The 22,671-nt window shown below is 36.3% G+C and overlaps 1 protein-coding gene across 3 annotated transcripts in view; it reads left to right on the forward strand.

The window, feature by feature from the left end:
- fusl (transmembrane protein fuseless) overlaps window positions 1-22,671 on the forward strand; it is a 152,566-nt gene that overhangs the window by 100,988 nt on the left and 28,907 nt on the right. For all 3 annotated transcript variants that reach the window (XM_081765178.1, XM_081765179.1, XM_081765177.1), the window contains exon 2: window positions 21,408-21,560. In XM_081765178.1, coding sequence (XP_081621304.1) covers window positions 21,408-21,560 — 153 coding nt within the window. The remainder of the gene's footprint in view (window positions 1-21,407; window positions 21,561-22,671) is intronic.

A 22,671-nucleotide genomic window follows, 5' to 3' on the forward strand; every position in this document is an offset into this window, starting at 1 on the left:
TTTAGCCTAGCTGGCATAACCATGGGACGTAAAACTTAAGATTTTTTTTCACTAAAACACCCCTTAAGAACTTAAGACCTCGGTAAATTAGTGTTATTCACGAGACTCGAAAAGTGTCTCGTTCCGTCTCGGATCTCGTCGCGCAAACAAGGCGAGAATTGTAATTTATTTCTCTAAAAATGAACTTTTCGTCTCGTTTTCAAGGCAAGAATCGAAACGAGACGAGGCATTTTTCGTGAACAACACTAATTTCAGATCCAACCATTAAATAATAATAATAATTAAAAAAAACATTCGAAGCATACAGTGATTCATTGATAAAATTCTTATTTCTTTGCACAAAAGGTTCGATCTTCAATCATGCAACTTGTGATCGACAACATTGTATATACTTACAAGATTATTCAGAAGTCTCTTCTTCCACAAATTATTTTATAATCACTCAATTATAATTATCATTTATGTCCTTTTGTTTAGCTGTAAACGATATTACTGCATTTCCAACTAAATTATCTGTGACGTCACAGTTTGCTGTTCCCCTTCCAAGTAAACCATACGGAGAGGGGAAGGAAGTTCTACCTAAGCTGATGTTGATAAGAGACAGTCATCATCATCATCATCATAGGTATTCTGCCTTTATTGGCAGGTCACTTGCCGCAGCTGAGAAGCTTCCATGCTCCACGGTCCTCCGCTAACTTCTTCGTCTTCGCGTATGATCTTTCTGTTTTTATATCATCCATTAATTGTAGTCTCCTTCGCCCCCTCCCTCTCTTTCCCGCCACCATACCCTCTAGGACGTCCCTCATGATACAATCTCTTCTTAGGCCATGTCCCAACCAGTTTCTCTTCCTCTTCCTAATAATATCTAAAAGAGTTCTTTTCTCACCCACCATTTCTAACACTCTCTCATTAGTTTTCCGCTCGACCAGACTAATTCTTTCCATTCCTCTCCATTCTTGTATAACCACTAGACATAAGAGACAGTGGTGACAGGCAAATAAAAACATCCATAGCGTAATCTATGGTTTTGCAGCAACTCATGTAATCTTGCAATTTCGTTCACACCCGAAGTGGTGATATTACTTGAAATAAAACTTTTAGCCTAACGTTACGCTGTTGTGCTCTGATTGTTAATAAATGAACGTGAATTAGTGGATAGAATAGAATAGAGTTGGTGGGTTCTAGTAGAAGAATGGTGGAAAGAATATACGAACACACACATACACACACACGCACGCATGGTCTTTCACAAACTTACATGGGGTAGAATCGGTCAGGACCTTTTCACCCAGAAAGAAGAAAAACACTATCAACGATCCATCATACATCCTCACCCGAATTTGTTGATTGATTGATTGAGCTTTAATTAGGACTACAACGAAGAAATTTTTGTCCCTGTTATGGACTAGCGCTCACCACTTTAACTTCACATGGACACCTTTAGGAAAATCAAAGAATATAAGGTGAAGTCATAAAAAAAAAATATGAACTAAACGAAAAACATAAAAGTTAAAAGTGTAAAACAAATAAACAAAAATAAAGGGAAAGACAAATGTGGAAGTTATAGCTATAAATTAAATAAGTAAATCAAAAATAAAATATGTAAAGGTAAAAGGTCATTATGAATGAGAAATTGGGCTCAAACGAGAAAATTAAGGCGCCCAATACGATGCACTGAAATACGGTAAAAACCCTTATAGAACTTTCTACAGTTCAAAATGAAATGAAATCTTTGAGTTTTACGTCCCACGATTATCCCGGTTAGGCTAAAGGAGACGGTGATGATGAGTAATGAATGAAATGGTGGAATGAAGAAAGTGGAAGGAAACGGGAGAACCCCGAGAAAACTCACGCACACGGTGTTTGTCCATCACAAAGTTCACTTGGTGGGGGCTCGGATGTTCTACAGTTCAAGAGCACGTATAGAACTAAGAACATATGTCAGGCGCACTCCTACAAATTTCTGTTAGGAGGGATTCAAGTTTTCAGGGGGTGCAATATTACAAGCCACTACGTCTATGTGGTATTGAATGAGAATTATTCTGCACTCGAAAAGGCGATAAGTAATTTTAAAATACTCCCACCTATATTTTCAGGAAAAAAACAATAGAACTAGATTGTTTTTGAAAGCGAAAGATCAAATTTTTGAAGTGTAACATCAAATTTTCACGCTACATCAATCATTTCCCTGTTAGACAAGTAGCCTATAGGATTATTGAGAAAGTGTAGCCTACAAATGGATGTTGAGTTAGGAAGTTCTAGGGAATCCGGATCCGGTAGACCTCCCTCGTGGGTGCGCTCCTGACATATGATGTATTAAGAACCAAAGGTGCACCTCACTCAACCTTATTCTCACGTAATCAACCCAACTTCACATGTACTCAATATTACACTCACATCACCAGTCTGGTATGCTTACTCAGCCTCACGGTCTCAACATCACTTCGAACTCACACACACTCGATCTCAAACTAGGGGTGTTCGATAAGGCTGAGGACCTATCGAATTTCGAGAGTGAAAATATATCGAGTTGTCATCGGTTACTCGAAACCGTTCGAGTATTTGAAATTATCGATGTTTCGGGTATTATCGAAATTTCGAGTATTATCGAAGCTTTAGGTATTATCGAAATTTCGAGTTTTATCGAAGTGTCGGGTATTATCGAAGCAACTTTTTATCCCCCTTTGCTAGCAAGATCGGCATGAAATCTTAAGTGCCAGTGACAATGCGGAAATAAATAATATGTCAGGTATGATAGGAAAAAAGTGGTTTCTTAATGTTTGATATTTTACCAGTAATTTGCAAGATTTAGAATTTATCAATGTCGTCCCATAAGAAAGGGAGTGGATGCTAGATGTTAACATGGCTTTCCAAAAAATTGGGTGGTTCAGATTCAAACCTTTATAGCTATCGAGCCATCCACTCTGACCCATTTTTTTCTGTTCTTTTCAGCCCGCCCTATAGGGTTAATGTAACGGCTCGCGTAGTGTATGTGTGTGTCTGTGCCATGAAAAGAGCACCAGATAAAGCGATGCGCTTTTGCACACACTCTTAACATTGTAGATCTTAGTTAGTGCCACAGACAACAGAACAGGTACGGTAAAAGCAGTGTTTCCCACAGACGTGTTTTTGGGGGACAAAGCCTTCCCGGAGGAGACCAAATTAATGCGTCTATAATATAATAATAAATTAGTATGATGTGAAAATAGTATGTGCCCCTCCGAATACTAAGTGTGCCCCACCCTCCCGGAACATTTTTTCTAAAAGAAATACTGGGTTAAAATTGTCAGTCACACCATTTCATTTCAAGATGGTGGCCAAAAGAGAATGGAGGCAAAGGGAAAATTACGAAGTATAATCGCGCTAATATTCTAAACTGGTGAACCGAATCGAGTGATTCTTTGCACCATTACTGACCTTAGTCACGTACTTAAGCTTATAATTTCATAGGGAGGGGGCTCCGGCGGATGCCAAAAGGAATGTTCAGAAACGGCAAAAATGAAGATTCTTCTACGAACCTTCTTATCGGAGGGGGGAATGGGTCCAATAACTGGGGTATGTGGTTATAGGCATTACAAGATGGCGACAAAACCGAAATTTTGGCCATAGAAAGGCGGTCTCAAGTCCTGATTTCTCACCGTTACGCATTACTGCAGTATATGATCATAGGCATTTAAAAATGGAGCAGAGAAGAAAATGGAGGACAACAAGATGGTGGAAGAAAAGAAAATGCGAACGCTGGTGAAAGGGCAGGTCTAGCTTGTTTTTCACTCACATGCTGCAAGTATTTGATGGAAAGAGATCTTTAGTGATGAAATGAAATTTAGTTTTCTGTTACTATCGCAATATTTACTTTTTTTATTGTAGTTAAAACTTAATTGCGTGCTATAACTTTAAGCTACTCCAAAACATATCAATAATTTGGTGTAAAATATTCCTACTTCACATAACTTACATAATACCATGAGTCTACAAAGAAGAAAAAAAGGTTGAAATATGCTACTGAAACGTATTAAACGTTATATGCAAAAGTGACAGTAAAATATTATAGTGGTAATAGCAGGGTTTGCCCAAGTGGGCCCAGCTCGAAAAACCCACTGGGTTTTCTTCGGATTTATCCACCTGAGTTTTTGAGCTTTTTATTAGTATATTATTGTTTGAAAGTTTGAGTATAGAAGCACGAGACATTCTAAATTTCCTGTATAGATTTTCTCGGCGATCCAATATAAAATTTCAAAGTGGCAGCCATTTTTTCAAAACAGCAGTGAATAGAAAATTGTTACAAATTGCGACAATGACAGTCCTGAAATATAAATAATTTTAACACTTTTTACCCCAAATACATCGAAATATTTCGAAAAAAAAAAAAACAATTAAACAAGAAAAAAAACATGTGTGTCCAGGAGGGTTGTTTTTTTCAAACCCTGGGTGGTAGTAATACAAATAGTAGTAATATTAATAGCGAGAAAACAGTAATATTAATAATAGTCAGAAAATTACGAATTCGCTCAAAGAAAGAACAAATACTCGGATTCAAGGAGGTTCCCTTTGTCGTAAGGCAACCAAAAACGATAGATGTATGATGAAAGAAAGAGGAGCATTTTCAAGTAAATTACATCAAAATCGTACAATCTGTTCAAATGTTATCATCGGACGTCACATACAAACAGACAGACAGGCGATCTATAGAGAGCTTCGCACCCAAAATTCCCAAAGTTAGTTTCAATGATACTCGAAGTTTAGATATTAGACGAAATTTCGATAATCTCAAATACTCCAAGCGTTTCGAATGCCGAATAATAAATTTTCAAAATCGAAGTTCCATAAGTCTTCTGAATTATCGAACTTCCTTACCTCTACCTATCTCAGAAGCTGTCTCAATCCAGAATTTAAATCCTCGAAGCCAGTGCAAATTTTTTCTTTTTCTACCTGCCCTGTTGTTGGCCCAATTGGTAAAGTGTCAGTTTGTATATACATTAATGGTGTCCTAGATTCCAATCCTGTTCGGGTGATGCATGTTTTCTCCTTCTTTTCTCTTTCTCTCTCTCTCTCTTCCCTGACAGACTACTTAAACCTTGAACGTACACTCATGTCCAAAATTATGTCGCATATCTATATATGTCTTTTTGTAAGAATATAATTTGATCATTATTTTGCAGGGTACTTTTGATACTGATACTATGTGTAGAATCAGGAAATGTGTATTTGTGGTAAATTTCATAGAAAAAGAATTATAGATACGAAAATTATAATGAGTAAAACAAAATGTTGTTAAATGGACAAGAAAATTTTATTTTCGTTTTATTGTACTTATTTACTGCTCTTTTGACATGAAATTTGCCACATACATGTCTTTGCCGATTATACACATACGAACATTATGAGAAATATCGGGCGAAATCGTTATCAACATATCTATAGATATGCGACAATCATTTTGGACATGAGTGTACATACGAGTAAATAAACATTGATCTTAAAGACATGTGGGAAGAAACTCTTCTTTCACTTCATTTCAAGGGAGACAACTTTCAAAATGAACACCCTGCATTCATGGCCGGTTTTAGGGGAAGTTGCAAAGGTGCACGTGCATCCTCCCCTCCCCTTCGTTGTAAATATACCTACCTATAGTGAGGAGCTAGGAGTGAGTTTTACAAAATCAATAGTTTAAGTCAATTTTCTGAAGGTTGAAGGAAAAGAATTTATCAAGAGCAGACGCTCAGTATTTCCGAAAGAATTTCTCATTCACATCACAGATGCCTCAAGGCATTTAAAAACTCAAATTTAATTGAAATGTACGGGTAGTTCTTGATGCACCCCCCTCCCTCAGAGAATCCTGGATCCAACCTGCCTGCATTTATGTATGTAGTACATATTATATACACCTATGATAACCTCGATCGCATTGTAATCCCGAACTTATTAAAATATTCAAACGTCTTTATAAATTGCAATCATATCGAGATCTTTCAGTGCTTCATAATGCTTTCAGATTCACAAACAGTTCGAGTGTCTCAAACTCGTCGAATGTTTCTGACATTTCGAGTGTCTCGAACAATTCGAGAGTCTCGAAAGTTCGATAATTCGATACAATTAAATTTCTTTATCGAGAAACGATTTTGAAATTTCATCGTATTGTTATCGATTACTCGATTATTGGTACAGCCCTACCTCAAACTCACATTACCAGTATATGATCTCATACTCACATCAATTTGGAACTCGTGCTGATCGAGTGAGTGTGAGTTCTGAACTCGTGAGCTCTAACCTCAGGAGCTCTAACCTGAGCACCTTTGCTAAGAACATAATCATCTCTCTTGATTCAATTTTTTTTAATTATCTAACAGTCTACGTCAGGGTGAAAAAACCTGCCGCAGTGGGGAAAACTTGGGGGAATCCCCCGGCATTTAATATTTTTGGAAGAACATTTTCTCTCACTAATAACTTACTGAGGAGTAATTAGTCACACTATTGTCAGAAATTCACGAATTAATTACTGTAATTCATATAAAATTAACAAATATTTCGTATGTAATTAATGCATCAAGTAGTTATTAAGCGTATTCCTAATCTTACATAGTTTAATAACTATACATGATCAATTACCTGCACTCTACTACTAACATCAAGAAATGTGTCGCTGGACGTTCGTAAACGATTTATTAAGACATTTGTGTGGAGCGTGGCGCTGTATGGATGAGAGACGTGGACATTGAGAAAAGCTGAAATATCCAAGCTGGAAGCGTTTGAAATGTGGTGTTGGCGCAGAATGCTGTGCATATCATGGACTGAAAGGAAAAGAAATGAAGACGCAAATGAAGGACGACAGATCATGAAGATAATAGGAAAAAGAAGAAACAGCATGCTTGGTCATCTTATTCGACACTTCGATTGGATCACTGTGCTGAAAGCGGGAAAGGCAGAAGGAAAACCAGGAAGAGGAAGACCAAGGCTAGAATATCTAGATACAGTTACGAAGAAGAGGCGTTATCAAAGTATAAAACAGCTCTCTCAAGCGAGAGAAAAGTTTTAAAATTTCTACGTTCCCCACCAACCTATGGTTGAGGTGAACAACAAGAAGAAGAAGAAGACTCTATGTCGAAACTTTCAAGGAAGAATTTCTTTTCTACACCTATCTCCTTACACCCTTCATACACCCCATTTTGGTTGCCTGTTATGATTTTGCATTCTGGTTTCATGTAGATATGTGGTGAAATAAATACTAAGTTAGCATAGTAGTGTATCTTTAAAGATTAACAATTTGTACCACTCCTTGATAAACGATAGGACTTAGATACAACTTCCAATTTCGAAACCCTTCGAAAAGAAAGAAAGAAAAAAGTCTTCTTCATCACACTTGGTTTCCAAAGAATTTACGACCAGTGGTGCCAGCAATCAATATGGTGGATGTAACTTTTACGGATAGATGAGAACGGGAAACTAGATCGCTGAACAAAAAAAAAAAAAAAAAAAAGTTGTAGAAAAGAAGTGATATTGGTTGAGGAGAGACCAGCTATAAAAGAAAGCCAAGAGTTTCAGTCAGATTGCCTGGGTCGTCATGTGACCTTGTCTCCTGTGCGGTGCGGTGTGGTGTGTCATCATTATCAACATCCAGGGGACGACGACACGTTTTGGCTCTGAAACGGCTCTCCCTTTCCCACTCCATCTATACACACTTAAAGGTGATAGAGAGATGTTGCCGATATCTATTCTACATACACTAATTCTTTTCTCATAATAGATAGAAAGAATAAGTGATTCTGATAGCAGAGGGGGTGCAAACGTAAGGAATTTTAAGTTAAATATCATTTAACAGCTGTTTTCGTTGTTCGATTAGTATTTTTCAATTAATGCTAGAAATAAATATAGCACACGTTATTTAAACAACAATTCAATTGTGGGTGTTCAACACACTTCCAACTACCGGTACTTTCTTCTTATTCTTAAATTACAAAAAATTAAGAAAAGGATATAAGACAATATACGCAAAACGCTTAATACTATAGTAATTATTCTCAGATCTTTTACTTATAACGTTAAAACTGACAGGCATTTAAATTTGTTCACTCCTTAAAAAAAAGCCTTACAAGAGAAATATTAGTTTATTTAATTGGAGTTTGTAATTTTCAGTGGCCTAGCTACTAGACATTATATTGTTATCATGTGAAATTATTAAAAATTCATTATTTTTAATTATTTATTTACGTATTGTAAAATCGGAAATGTAGTTTACAAAGTATAAAATCAATTTTAAAAATGTTTCTGTCTTGTCTAAATTGAGGTCGTGCTTATTATACACAACAAAATTGTTCAAATGGGTATTCAAAACAACTGAACTGAGTAACATGCTTTACCATGTTAAAATTCAACAATAAAATTAGTGTTTAACGAATATATATATATATCCAAAGATGAAACACGTTTGCTAATCAATAGATCTTAATGAGCTGAAAAAGATAATTGCATGATTGTATAACTTCAGTCGTAGTTTTTTTTTTTTTTTTTTTTAAGAAAAACAAATATCTTTTGTAAACCTAAGAATTCATGTTATATGGAAATTATTGAGGTGAAACTCATACCCCAGAAAAAGAAAACGTCTTAGTAAATCTGAGAATTGATGTAAAGAATCTATGCTAACTATTGAAGTGAAACTGATACTCCGAAAAACGAAATGTTTTTGTAAATCTAAGAATTGATGTTGTATAAAATCTATGTTAATTACTGAGGTGAAACTGATACTCTGAAAAAGGAAATATCTTTGTAAATTTAAGAATTGGTGCTGTATAGAAATCATCCTCATTTTAAGATGAAACTGATATTCCGAGAAATGAAATGTCTTTGTAAATTTAAGAATTGATGCTGTATGAATCTATGCTAATTATTGAGGTGAAACTGATACTCCGAAAAATGAAATGTCTTTGTAAATTTAAGAATTGATGCTGTATAGAAACCATGCTAATTATTGAGATGAAACTGATACTCCGAAAAACGAAATGTCTTTGTAAATTTAAGGATTGATTCTGTATGGAAACCATGCTAATTATTGAGGTGAAACTGATACTCTGAAAAACTAAATATCTTTGTAAATCTAAGAATTGATGCTGTATGAAATCTATGCTAATTATTGAGGTGAAACTTATACTGAAATAGGATACCCTTATTAAAACTCTCCATTAGAAAAAAAAACTCTAGTACATAGTATCGTTAATGAGATATAGCGTATAAAATTATCATTAACTTTTTAAATTTTAATTTCTGTTTAACTAAACTATTGTTCAAAGATGACATACATATTTGTCGATAGATTGCATCGAGCTGAACAAAATGGCACGGTTAAAAGTAAATTTTCATCCCTGGTTTTCGAGAGAAAAAAAAGTAGGTCGTTTTGCCAATAATGATTTAGTTTTTTACTTTGCAAGAAGAAATTGTTATTTAATATTATGAACTGTACATGTAGCAAAATTCTGTGTTTACTAGCAGAGCTTCGTTTTGTGTTTTGCTATCTGTGACATACATAGAGGAAGGTTACCAAAGAGCACGCACTTAATATTCATTTTCAAATAGCTCCGAAAGTAATGAAGCAAAAATTATATAAATTGTACAAAATTTTAATTGAAGTTTAGGCTGCACTGTAAGAAATAGAAAAGTTTACTACTAGATGTAGAAATGGAGATATACGTTAAAAAGTTAAAAAACTCAAATGCGTACTCTTAAGGACCAGTGTCTCAAAGAGTGCGTTTTGCGGTCCCTAAGAGGGCGCACTCAACACCTATCATACTTGAAACCTAAACCGCTTCGTAAACTTTAATTTACCCTAAGGTTTGCTCCCAATTGTTCGTATACAGGCAATTCTATACTATTTTGCTTCCAACAATTTCTTCATTACACGTCCATGTGGATTTAAAGAATTTATTATGAACGTACACGAAATTTAAAACATTAGAGAAAATCTTCGTTTAGTTTCACCCACAAATTATGATTTTTATGAGTAAAATTAATGATGATTTTTTAAATTCTTAGTTCGTGGTTTCATTACATTATTACACCAACTGGAAAAAAATCCTGAACAACACCTTTAGTGTATGTCTTTTTTAATTCTTAGTTTGTGGTTTCATTACAATCGTAATCGAAGCCATATTTCACTCAGCATCTTCCTCCAGAACAATTCCAGAATCTTTATTTTGATCATTTCCTCACTACTTAGGACGACACCATCACACCATGAAAGGCAATGGCAAACTACAATGGACCAAAGGCCTACCTTCGGGCAGAACACCACATGATCATTGTAATTTAAGAAATTTTGTGAATTTAAAATACTTCTTATATATGATTTACAGTTGGTGCTTGAATCAAAGACAAACAATTACAAATAATTCTACAATCCATTCAAACATCATATTACACTCCGAGAGTAACTGACGAGAATAACCATAGTCTGTAATATGAATGCCGCTACCCACACACGCTATCAAAGAAATTCTCCCAAAGAGTACGTGCGCGTTCTTTGGTAACTCACTAACGCGCACTCTTTGGGAAACAGCAGTCAACTCGAGTAAAATTCATCCATGTGACTGCATATGCAAGACCCCCGAAACAAAGCCATGGTAAACAATTATATCTGCATTCATGTTTCCTACCATGCAACAAGAGTACTGTAGTTAGCTGCTATATCAGAATAATTTCTTAACTAAGAGTATTAAAATATTACATCAAGAATTCAAAAAAGTTATTTTTAGCTGTATTTTTTGTTTGCAGCGATCCAATAACTTCCCTTTTCTTCGTATCAACTCTCACACAAAGATGCATCAAACAGCGTAGCAATAACAATTCTGTGTGTTACCACTTCAGCGTAATTGGCACTGCGCGCTCTTAGGGCGTGCGTACTCTTTGGTAACCCTCCTCTACTTCTTGTAATGTTAATGATTCGACGAGAATAATTATTTTCAACAATTCCAAATTACAATTTACCCTCAAAATATCGGATATAGTTCATTCTTCAAACTTTAATATTCAGTCAGACAAGAGAGAAAATTAAAACAAAAAGAATAGTCTACCTAGGTAGCAAAGACGATGGTTAAAAAAAAAATAGAACTTGCCAGCCGACACCCACACACAAATAAAAAGAAACACATTATGATGTCCCTCTCAAGACAAAAGGATGTATCTCATTTTCTTAACTTTTCCAGGATACAATTTTAAACCTTCATTATTTATTCTATCGTCATTTTTTTTAATAGTTTGATGTCCTTCGTGTCAGGTAAGTAACTTACGAGATCAAAGTAAATTTCGACAGAACAAGATAAAATAAATTTATGATAACATCTTTAAACTTGCCTCCTGGAAAAGTTGGAAAAAATGAGATACGTCCCTTTGTCTCAAGATCGACAATAAGTACTGAAACTTTTTATTTAGCATCTCCTATGATAGGTCAATTTAACATTCAGACGAAGAAACTATGTTAAAATTATCCCTAATAAAATCTTTAATTACAATATACGAGTTCCCGCTATACAAAAAGGTGAAAGTGAGTTACTTATTAACGTTCAGGTAATACTATTATCTAGCTAAGAACCAGAAATTTGAATAGAAAACTGTTATTATGGAAGCATGGCATAAGAAAGGATTTTTTGAAATTATTATGTAGTTTCTAAAGTGGTAAAGAGAGCTTCAATTTTAAAGACAATTTTCCAAGTTTATATTTATTAAACTTTACAATGTATTTTGAGATGAAACAACACTTCTGCTAGTCTTATGCCTAGGTATAAAGTTGGATCTTTGTTCTTTATATAAATGCACACCTTTTACTTGCTTGGCATACTTTTCGGTACTTGTATAAAGAGACAATAGGTTGTTTAGATTTTTTTTTAAATCGTATCCTAAGGGAGAGGGGGTTCAAATTTACAGAGTATCTCAGAAGCAGGAGTTAGTCAACCAAAGCACCTCTATTGTTTACCAGGTTGCATAGCATTTAGCCTGTGCGAAGAACGGAATCATCTATTAGAGAAAAAACTAAATTAAAAATCAAAATCGAAGAAAACATAATTTAAAACATTTTACTCTTGTTCTAAGTTCAATGTTTATAGTAATAATTTCTCCTTTCCTCAAACTGAAAAATATCACACGTTAACTTGACTTCTAACCTTTCCTGAGTTCAAGATGTGACTAAAAGGAATGGGAAACTTGGTGAAAACAAAATATTTTACCGTCTTAATTTCATTCTAAAATCGGTATCAAATTCTTGTGACAGTTTTTTTTTTTTCGTACAGAATGATTTTTTTAAAAAAACTCACGGATTTCATTTGGGTCTAGAATTTTTAACTGAAGTCCGATTTTAATGCGATTTGTGGCAAATGATCAAAGTAGGATGGGAGATTTACGGAACTATGTTTACTGGTTTAAATTCATCCGGAGTAATATCGGCCACGCACCACAAGAAAAACAGCAAATATTCGCGAGTGTACCTTACTATTGGAATGAGGTACGTTGCGGTGTGGAGATTTGAGTTTCCTTCGTAAGATGGCAATCTCATCAAGGTCAATAAGAAATAGGAAACTATGCCATTGTATTGGAAATTGTGCTTTACAGTTCTGTGCTACTGTGTGAGTATGATCAGGACCAGAGACGGATTTAGGTTTGGTGGGGCCCTAAGCTATTGAAGGTAATGGAGCCCCTTTATATATCTTGTCATAAAGGAGGCCCTTTATGTGTCCAGGAAATAAACTAGTGATATTTTAGGAAGCAGACTAGCAGAAGGAGTCCCATTACTTACGTCATAGAAGCCTACACAACAAGAAACACTGTAGTTACTATATATAGATATTATTTTATTTGTTGTTTTTCTTATATTTTGGAAATGTACGTCTAGATTTTCCTTTAATTGTTTGGGGCCCTCAGCAGAGTAAGGCCCTAAGCTATAGCTTTTTTTTTTTTTTTAGCTTATATGTAAATCCGGTACTGATCAGGGCATAGTGAAAATAGTGTGCTCTTTGGAGCAACATCAGCAGTGTTGCCACACTTGATACAATTGTACCAAATTCAGCCCTTTTTGTCATTCATCGGCCCGTTGCTACCGCGCTGGCATTTTCAGCCCCTTTTGTGAAAAATTTGGTACAATTTTACCCAATTCAGCACCATTTAATAAATCCTTGTCACATTTTCAAAAGTGTCAGTAAGACTTTTCCTAGAAATGTCGGTTTACTTACCTTATATTCTTCTTACAGTCTATTATCCTCCTTTGGTCGTGAAATAAGCGAGAGTAAGGTGCAATAATTTATATTTTAATGTTATTATAACATACTGTTTACCCACGAACTCGGAGATGATTGATTTGTAGCTCGTTTTATTTTTTTTCACATATGACCATAATACTGTTTTGGTTTGTTGGTCAGTTTGAAATAGAGGTGCGTTTGGTTTCCTGAAAATACATACCGAAGATGATAACTGTTTTCCTTTCTAATTTGCGGCCTCTATTTAACGTAAGAGAAAAGTTTCATCTTCTTCCACAGTTGTTCGGGTCCTCTTATTTGGAAAGTTTTAAAAAGTAATGTTTAAAAAGAGCGTTTTCTTGATTCGGATTCTTCGTAGAGAAGCGGAGAACGGGGGAAAGGGAAGTGTTCTAGAACTTTACCTCTTTTAGTTTCCTGTTATAGATCCATATATGACACTAACTAACTAACTAACTAACTAACTAACTAACTCTATGGCCTATGGAACCCGGAGGTTCAATGCCGCGTTCACAAAAGCTCTCCAATGACTTCTATCCTTAGCTAACTTTGTATTCCAATCTCTGCGAGATCCATCTTAATATTGTCCTCCCATCTGCGCCTAGGTCTTCCTAATGGTCGTTTTCCGATTGGTCTTCCAGTCAAGACTTTGAGAGCGTTCCTACTTTCTTCCATTCTATCTACATAACCCGCCCACCTAAGCCTCCTAGACTTGACGACCCTAACAATGTTGAGTAAACCGTATAAATTATGTAATTCCTCGTTATGAAGTTTCCGCCACTCCCCATTCCCGTTCCTCTTGGGTCCGAATATTCGCCTCAGGATCTTGTTCTCAAATACTTTCAGTCTATGTTCTTCCCTCAGAGTAAGTGACCATGTTTCTCAGGCATACAAAACAACAAGCATGATTATCGTTTTATATATTTTAAGTTTCAAATTCCTCGACAGAATTCGCGACGACAAGAGATTTTGAACCGAATAGTAACACGAATTTCCTGCTTTTAGTCGACATTTAATTTCTCTGTGAATATGATTTTCCTCTGTTAATATTGATCCTAGATATTTGAAACTATCCACTTTATCAAAAGTATTATTTAATATTTAACGCATCCATAATTTGCTGCATTACGGTCCCGACGCACTTCCATGTATTTAGTTTTCTCTGCATTTACTTCTAAACCCATGTTCCTGCAAGCGTTTAATAAGATCTCTGCATTTCTTTCTATTGTTCTCCTATCATCACCTATTAAATTTACATCATCAGCATATGCCATAACCTGGTGAATACCGTTCAACTCTAGGCTCTGGTTGCTATCTTTGATTTTCCTTATAGCGTATTCCAGAACAAAGTTAAATAATAATGGCGACAATGCATCTCCTTGTTTCAGGCCATTTTCGAAGTGAAAGCTCGTGGACAAAAATTTTCCTACCCGGACTTCATTTTGGGATTCATTTAAACATATCTTAATTAATCTAATTAGCTTTCTCGGTATTCCAAGTTCTGTAAGAACGTTGTATAATGTTTCTCTCCTAACCGAGTCGTACGCCTTTCTAAACCATATGTGACACTGGTAATATAATAATAATAATAATAATAATAATAATAATAATAATAATAATAATAATAATAATAATAATAATAATAATAATAATAATAATAATAATAATAATAATAATAATAATGAATTCATCCCTTTTTCTTTAAGTTTGGTACTATTTTTTCAGCCCACTCCAAAGCTGGGACTGTGGCAATACTGAACATCGTTAAAAGTTTTTGGAAAACGGAATCTGTTGTTGCTACACAAAGGGCATTTAGAAATAATTTGCCTCACGTTCTGCCCGAGACAAGAGCATAATATGGTCGCTAGTGAATAAGTTAGCAGAAACAGGATCGCTTCTGAGTGCGACGGGAAAGCATCGGATCTCACAGACGGGTGTTTTAGATGTCAGTTGTCGACTCCTTCGGTCGCCTAATAAATCTCTTCTTCGTTTCTCGCAAGAAACCGGCTATAGCTATTCAAGATGTAATTTATGGGCGTTACCACTAACACTTAATTTGTATTCTCACTAACACTTAATTTGTTTTCTGCAGTTTCGCTTCAAAAATCCAAAACCTCATTCCAATCGCAAGGTACACTGGCGAATATTTACTGTTTTTGTTGAGGCATGGTCAATAATTGCACCGGGTGAATTTAAACCAGTAAGCATAGTTCCATAAATCTCCCATTTTTCTTGATCCTTTGCCATAAACTGCATGAAAATCGGATTTCAGTTAGAAATTCTAGACGCAAATAAAATCTGTGAGTAAAAAAAAAAAAAAAAAAATCACCTTGTACTATCCCTTTGAAAAAAGGAAAATGAAATGGAATGTCAAGAAACCGTGCTACACCTAGAGAATAAAAATAAATGCTGGAAGCACTGAGATTTGATGTTAAGCTAGACAATAAGTAAGATTCTAAAACTTAAAACAATAAATAACAATATGAATATTATATGTATGATAGGTAATGCTTTTTGAGCTTTACGTGTTATGGATATTTTATTCCTCTTCGTTTAGCAATAGTGAAAAATTGTTAAATTCTTTTAGTCCTCCCCCCTGTTCAACTGGCTAGTGTGCACATGTTTGGTGCACGGAGTCCTGGGTTCGATTCCCGGTGGGAGAGCCTTGAAATTTCAACGCATTACGGTACTTTCGATTTCACCTTAAATTGTAGGTCTACGTATCGTATATAGTAAGTCCGGTAGAGATGGACCTTTTTTTTCTGCTTCCAATAACTTGAATAATTGTGCATGTAGAGCATGTTTCTCTGCACGAAATCCAAGGAAGGACTTACTGTAACCATAACTAAAGGCTTTTAGGATCAAATAGATATGTTTCTACCCGAAATTTAAGCTTGAAAAAATGGCTAACTGGTCCATCTATTCCATAGTACTATGAGTTAGGTGCACATGCAAATCTAAACAATGAAGAAATAAATAATTTGGATCAGTTTTCTCTCTAAATACGTTATATTGATAAAGTAGATACTATACAGCTACTAGTTTTTACTGAAATCTAATATTGATCTCATATAATCTAATATTGATTAAACCAAGATGGAAATACAGAAAATCTAAAAATGAACTCTCTTTTTAACATGAAATCTAGAAAATAAATATTTGTAAATGGCAAGAATACAAAAGTTTCATATTTTAAGGAGAAAAATGAGTGCCAGTAATCATAGGTGGCGCCAGGATTTAGATAATGTGGGTGCAGGCTAGGATGGGACAACACATCCTAACATTGTGGCCAGAATGCTCTGCATTATTGTGCCTGAAGATCTCAAAAATAATCTTTAAGTTTTACTCACAAAAAAAAAAAAAAAAAAAAAAACCTAGAAAAACACTGTATGATAGCAAGTAACTTATGAGAGACTTAAGAAGTCACTCAAATATATTCAAACATGGGAAACAACAAATAAAGGGTGCGGCGGAAATAGTTAGAAGATTTAAAATGAACATAGAAAACTTTACCCGATAGATAACGTGCTCATTGTTGTTTTGTTTTGTAGAGTGGTTCAAAGCATTGTGTATGCATGTAGGTTTGTTCGACTGTTCGGTGTTCATGCGCAGTATTAGAAGAATTACGTAAGCCTTCCGTCAGTAGCCATGAAGCATTGGTCGGACGAGTATCGCGCTTTCGCAGTGGAGTGTTTCTTCAAGAACAAAGACTCTGCAACAATTACGCAGCGTAAGTTTCGGAGTCATTAACATTGGCAGAAATGGAAAAGTACCGACACGACAAACTATTCTTAATTGGGTGAAAAAGTTCCGAGCTTCGGCTTCTGCAAGATCGAAGAAATCCCCAGCTCGTCGACGTTCAGTGAGAACACCAGGCAACACAGAGAGGATTCTAGGAGCATTAATTAGAAGTCCAAGGCATTCTGTGTCACTTGGCATGTCAGATAGGAGTGTGCGGCGAATATTACACCAGGACCTACTTCCACCCACTCAAAATTCAGATGACTTACAAGTTGCTCCCCGAGGATTTTAATGCTCGCGTACAATTCTGCAGTACGCTGTTGCAAATGATTAATGAGAACCCAAACTTTCTACAGAGATTAATCATGTCCGACGTGGCTCATTTTCACATTGATGGGTGTGTAAATAAGCAGAATTTCCGTTGCTGGGCACCCAGAAATCCAAGGTTGTTGCATGAAGTGCCCCTTCATAGCCCTAAAGTAACAGTATGGTGTGGTGTTTATTTTGATGGGATTTTGGACCATACTTTTTCAACGACGAGGATAGTAACACTGTAACTGTCACGTGTGCTCGGTATGTGGACATGCTCGAAAACTTTTTACTCCCAGAAGTGCGACGGCGTCGCCTTAGACAGATGTGGTTCCAACAAGACGGGGCCACGTCACACACACCAATTGCATCGATCAACATTCTTGGGAGGATGTGTCCAGGACGGGTTGTCTCCTAACTATTTCTGCCGCACCCTATGTATAAAATAGAAAGGAGTATTGTAAGAAATCTGAAAATCGAAGCTAATGTTGGTGCAACTACACCCACTGCACCCACTGTGGCGCCGCCTATGCCAGTAATTACATTGTATCACATATTGGATCTTGTTTTGTATATTTGAGAACTTTGCCACACAAATCATAAACATTCTCATATTTCCTTTGTGGTCCATCTCTCCCACAATGGCAGTGGTTCATTTATCTAAAGAAGAGGTAAGAAGGGTAGTTTACTCGTTGTAATTTTTGAACGCGGGAAACTTCATTGTTTTCAGTAACACATTCATTTATGATTAAATGTGCTAGTAAAAAAAAAAAAAAAAAAAAAACGAAGAAATCTACATCAAGAATGTTGATTATTGCTTTTAATGAAATCTGGTAAAGAAAAGTTTTGACGTTTCTAAAATCAAAAATCACATCTACTGAAGAAATGTGTGAACTGCTCCAAGAAAAGGCAGCTTTCATATTCATCCGCCATGACACTACACCAATATCCATGCTGCACTCTGGCGGATAGTTTACGAATTACGGCCCTGGTTCGTTTCACCCACGGGTAAATCTCTACCGGACTTACCCTAATCTTAGTGCTGAAAAGTGATGCTACCCAACCAATCAAATCGTTCGAAAGTTTGCTTCCACTTCCAATTCATGAATAATAATAATAATAATAATAATAATAATAATAATAATAATAATAATAATAATAATAATAATAGGCCTTATAATAATAATAATAATAAAATCGTTTCTCTGAACGAAAGCTTATATTAATGTTACGAAGGGCATACTAGAAGTGAGCAACATTTTTCACAACCGTAATCTTTATTTGTAAGTGAAACGAATTATATCTTCTGAATCTACAGTCCTTTCTTTCACTTTTCCACATGGTCTCCATTTTTTTTTTCACACATATTACCCATTGTTCTGCAAATTTGAAAAGTCTCTTGCGATAGAATTTCGTTCCAGCTGCCCATAGACACTGAAGCAGTGCTTGCCGAATATCCTCCAGTGCTTCTTATCTATGGCCTCGCATCTGTTCCTTCACAAAACCGAAAAGATGGTGACCGAGGGTGCCATATTGGGGCTGTAGGGAAGATGTGGAAGTATTTCCCATCCAAATCTCCTGATCTGCTCCATGGTGACACGTGCAGTATGTGAATGCGAATTATCCTGTTGAAGGATGATCTTTCCAGGACTTTTATCACGCAGAGCATCAAAAGCGTCTGGATGTAGCGGGCAGAATTTATGGTTTGTCCAGGCTCCAGAAAGCTAATCAGAATCCAACCCTGTGCATCCCAGAAGACGCTCCCGATAACTTTCTCTTCCAATTGCACTATCTTCGCTTTCTTATTCGGTGGAATTCAAGTGGTGCCATTCCATACTCTGCCGTTTTGTTTCAGCTTCATAATGATGGAGCCAGTTTCCATTTCCAAATTCTCCAGTCACAATTCTCTTCAAAAATAATCACATTCATGTCGAAATCTCTAACAAAGGTTTGGAGAATAGTCTCTCACGTTTGTGGCTCTCCGCTAATAAACGTGGAACCCAACGGGCACAACCTTCCAATAACCTAAGCTTTGAATCATTTCTTTCACAGCACTATGTTCAACACCATGTTTTGCAGTGATTTCATTCACAGTGATAGGCCTATCCAGGCCCGTATCCAGGGGGGTCTAGGGGGGCCTGCCCCCCCTAAATTTTTACTGGCCCCTTCTAAAATTTTCAGGGTAGGCTTACAAGTGAACTATAATATGGTGAACTATAATGTGGTTGGATCGGACCCCCCCAAACTTCGACCGCCCCCCAAAAATTTTTGGCCTGGCTACGGGCCTGGGCCTATCTCCTCTAATCAGCTCATCAACCCCTACCTTGTTGCGTTCCGTGGAAGCAGTTTCAGGGCGCCCATTGCGAGGCTCATCTTCGATACTTATGTTTCCATCCTTAAAATATTTCAGCTTCCTCCTAACCCTGTTGACACCCATTCACACATCTCCATAGGCACGCTGTAATCTGCGATGACTTTCAGAAGCAGATTGGTCCTCTTTAACAAGGAATTCAATCACAGCACATTGTATAAACAAAGCATCGCTGCCCGCCATTTCAGAAATCCTGCCTGTGGTCACGTGCTATAAATATACCACATTGACTTGACACCTAGTTTTCCGTTTCAGGCGCTGCTATCGGCTGAAGGAATTCCACTCTCTTTCGCTAAGGCTCTCTCGCTTAGCAGCTGCTGAACCCTTATTGGCTCAACGCGTGGGTGTGTCGGGGTGTGAGCTTTAGTTCGCATTTTTGCCACGGCTCAAGACATTTTGGCAGCACAATAGCAACAAACAGCGCCAACGTCTGGAAAGAAAGAAAGAAAGAAAGAAAGGTCTGTAGATTGAGATAATATACTTGGTTTCACTTACCATTAAAGATTACGGTTCTGAAAACATGTTGCTCACGACTTTCAATATGTTCCTCGTAAAAACCGAAGGATGCTTTCTATTCACTGATGCCACTAACACAGCAATTTTGCCAATTTAGGACTCCCCCCTCCTAAATCTAGAGGAAATTTTGTTTGAAGGAGCATTTGGTAAATCTCTATTTTGATATAATGAAATGTGTATTTTTATTTAGAGCTTACCTGTCATCTCACAGCCTATGGTTGAAATATGTCAAAGATAAAAGGATAAAAGGGACGAGATTTCCCGAAATTCAGAATGTTTTCAATAAAAAAATACAATTAAAACTTATTTTTCAATAATTTTAACGAAGATTATTCGATTTTGAAGCAATATGGTATATATTTTGTTTCAGGTTTTCCATCGTGCTCTTTTTAAAAGATTAGAAATTGAACAATGAAAGGCTGAAATAAGTATAAAGAGAATAACGTATGAATAACTCTGTGCTAATGTGGATACATCTGCTTGAGTTTAATTTTGCTGTGCGCTACTCAGTACACGATCGAGCTTATACCATACCAAATTTAAATCTTGAGTTTTATATATATGGGCACCATTTTCAGAACACCCGACAGCAGTATAACAACCCACCATTCCCCCAGAAGACCGTCCTGGATCCGCCCCTGGGATGGGGACAGGTAAGACCGTTCCCGCAATCTTTTTTTTTAAAGCGATGTTCAAAATATTTTTATGAAGTTGAAAAAACAATTTTATGGAGGATCGAGGAGCAGAGTTGTCTTCAACATTGGTAGGCGGACAAATTTGAGGCTTATTCTGTAGGGACATCAATTTCATATCACTTTTTTGTGGCAATCGGACACAAACTATCACATTTCTCCCTCGAAAACACATTTCCAATCGGATTATTGGAAGGACAGTCCCCCCAGTTCCAAGATTGGAGGGGACATGTCCCCTCACCCCAGGGATTTGCACCAGTGGTAATAGCTGCAGGAAACATAATTAAATTTGAGAAATTGGAGCAAAGAATTTTAGTACGTTGGCCTTTACCTTTTATTTATTTATTTTCTTTCCTGTAAGATGCTACTCATCGACATCTATATGTAAGAATGATCAGATAAGTTTGGACTAAAGGGTAATGCAAATCCACGTCCTCTATAGTTGTTTTGTTGTTAGTCTGGTTTGCTGAAAACTTTTAAGATAATTTGGAAAATAGCTTGAAATATGCATTGAATTCCTGGTATATTTATAAACTTCTTCTTTATTTGCAGGGCTCTCAGGAGATGTCCTTATACGTATTAGACTGTCTGTTTTCGGTGCTTGTGGTGGGAACGCTGATCGTATTTGCATGGAGAGGTGCTTGGCTCATACTGGACTTGTATTTATTTCCATCTCGCCCTCACCGCTCAGCATGGGGATCCCTGGTAAGTGATGTGATGTACGCGGAAATAATACCTCTTTTGTTTCTTTTATATTGGAGTTTATATTATAAACTAGTCCTTTTTGGGGAGAACGACTATGTTAACCCTTTCAGGATTTCCACTTTTTAAAGTAAATTTTAGACTTTCACTCAAAAAGCTACTGTTTCCTTACTATTTATCGTCGTAGGATCATGGTTCATACCTCGATTTTTTTTTAAGAATAGAGCATCCTTTCTAACGGTACTACTCGCTTGTCCATATTATATACCAAAAACGGGAAATTCTGGGAAAATCGGGAGCTTTTTCGAAACAACTTTTTCAAAATTTTTACGTCCCTCTGGCCAGGACCTGGTTTCACGTAGAGATCTGAAAATCTCTTGAAAAATACGTAGTTATGTACACAATGCGTGTGCAAAATTTCAATCTTGTATTGCAGCGGAGATTGACGCCAGTTTGAACTCGAACAGCATACACGCAATTATGACGCTCTGTGGAGGTCTCATGTTCACTCTGTCCTTACGCAAGTTCACGGTATAACTGAACTGCCATAACCAGGTAGTATGTTGAATATACCGACACCAACAACTGACCTTTGTCTTATCTCCATTCGCATTCAACTCATATTGTGAGGGCCAAATGAACACAGACCTCCACAAAAAGCGATAGAACTTTTCTTTGTTACCTTTATATAATTTATTATTGTTTAGAATAATTTCCTAAATCGTGTTCAGGATTTTTATTTTAATGGTGTAAGAGTTGCAAAGACACAAAGCGGAGGTACAAAATGTAGTTAGTGATAATCAGCAATGCTTATTCCGAAATAAAAGGTAGAAGTTTGTATAACAAAACATACTTACTTACTTGAGAGAATTAAAAATGTCTTATATATATAACAAAGAAAATTCCAAGTGACACGGAGTGAAATTCGGCGTCATGACCTAATTACCATTTGTCGCAAATGATGGAAAATGGCATTTGACATCGCATTGCGGACAAATGAGAAGTGCAACAAGAAGCTATCTCAACCATTTGAATGACTTAATGGTGTCAGAAGCAGAATGGTAGTAACGCGGCACAAGGAATTTCACAAAGGGAGAAGAAAGGTGCACTGACA

This window comes from Thermobia domestica, chromosome 7 (genome assembly GCF_964235325.1).
Source record: "Thermobia domestica chromosome 7, izTheDome1.hap1.1, whole genome shotgun sequence".
In the NCBI taxonomy this organism is placed as follows: domain Eukaryota; kingdom Metazoa; phylum Arthropoda; class Insecta; order Zygentoma; family Lepismatidae; genus Thermobia; species Thermobia domestica.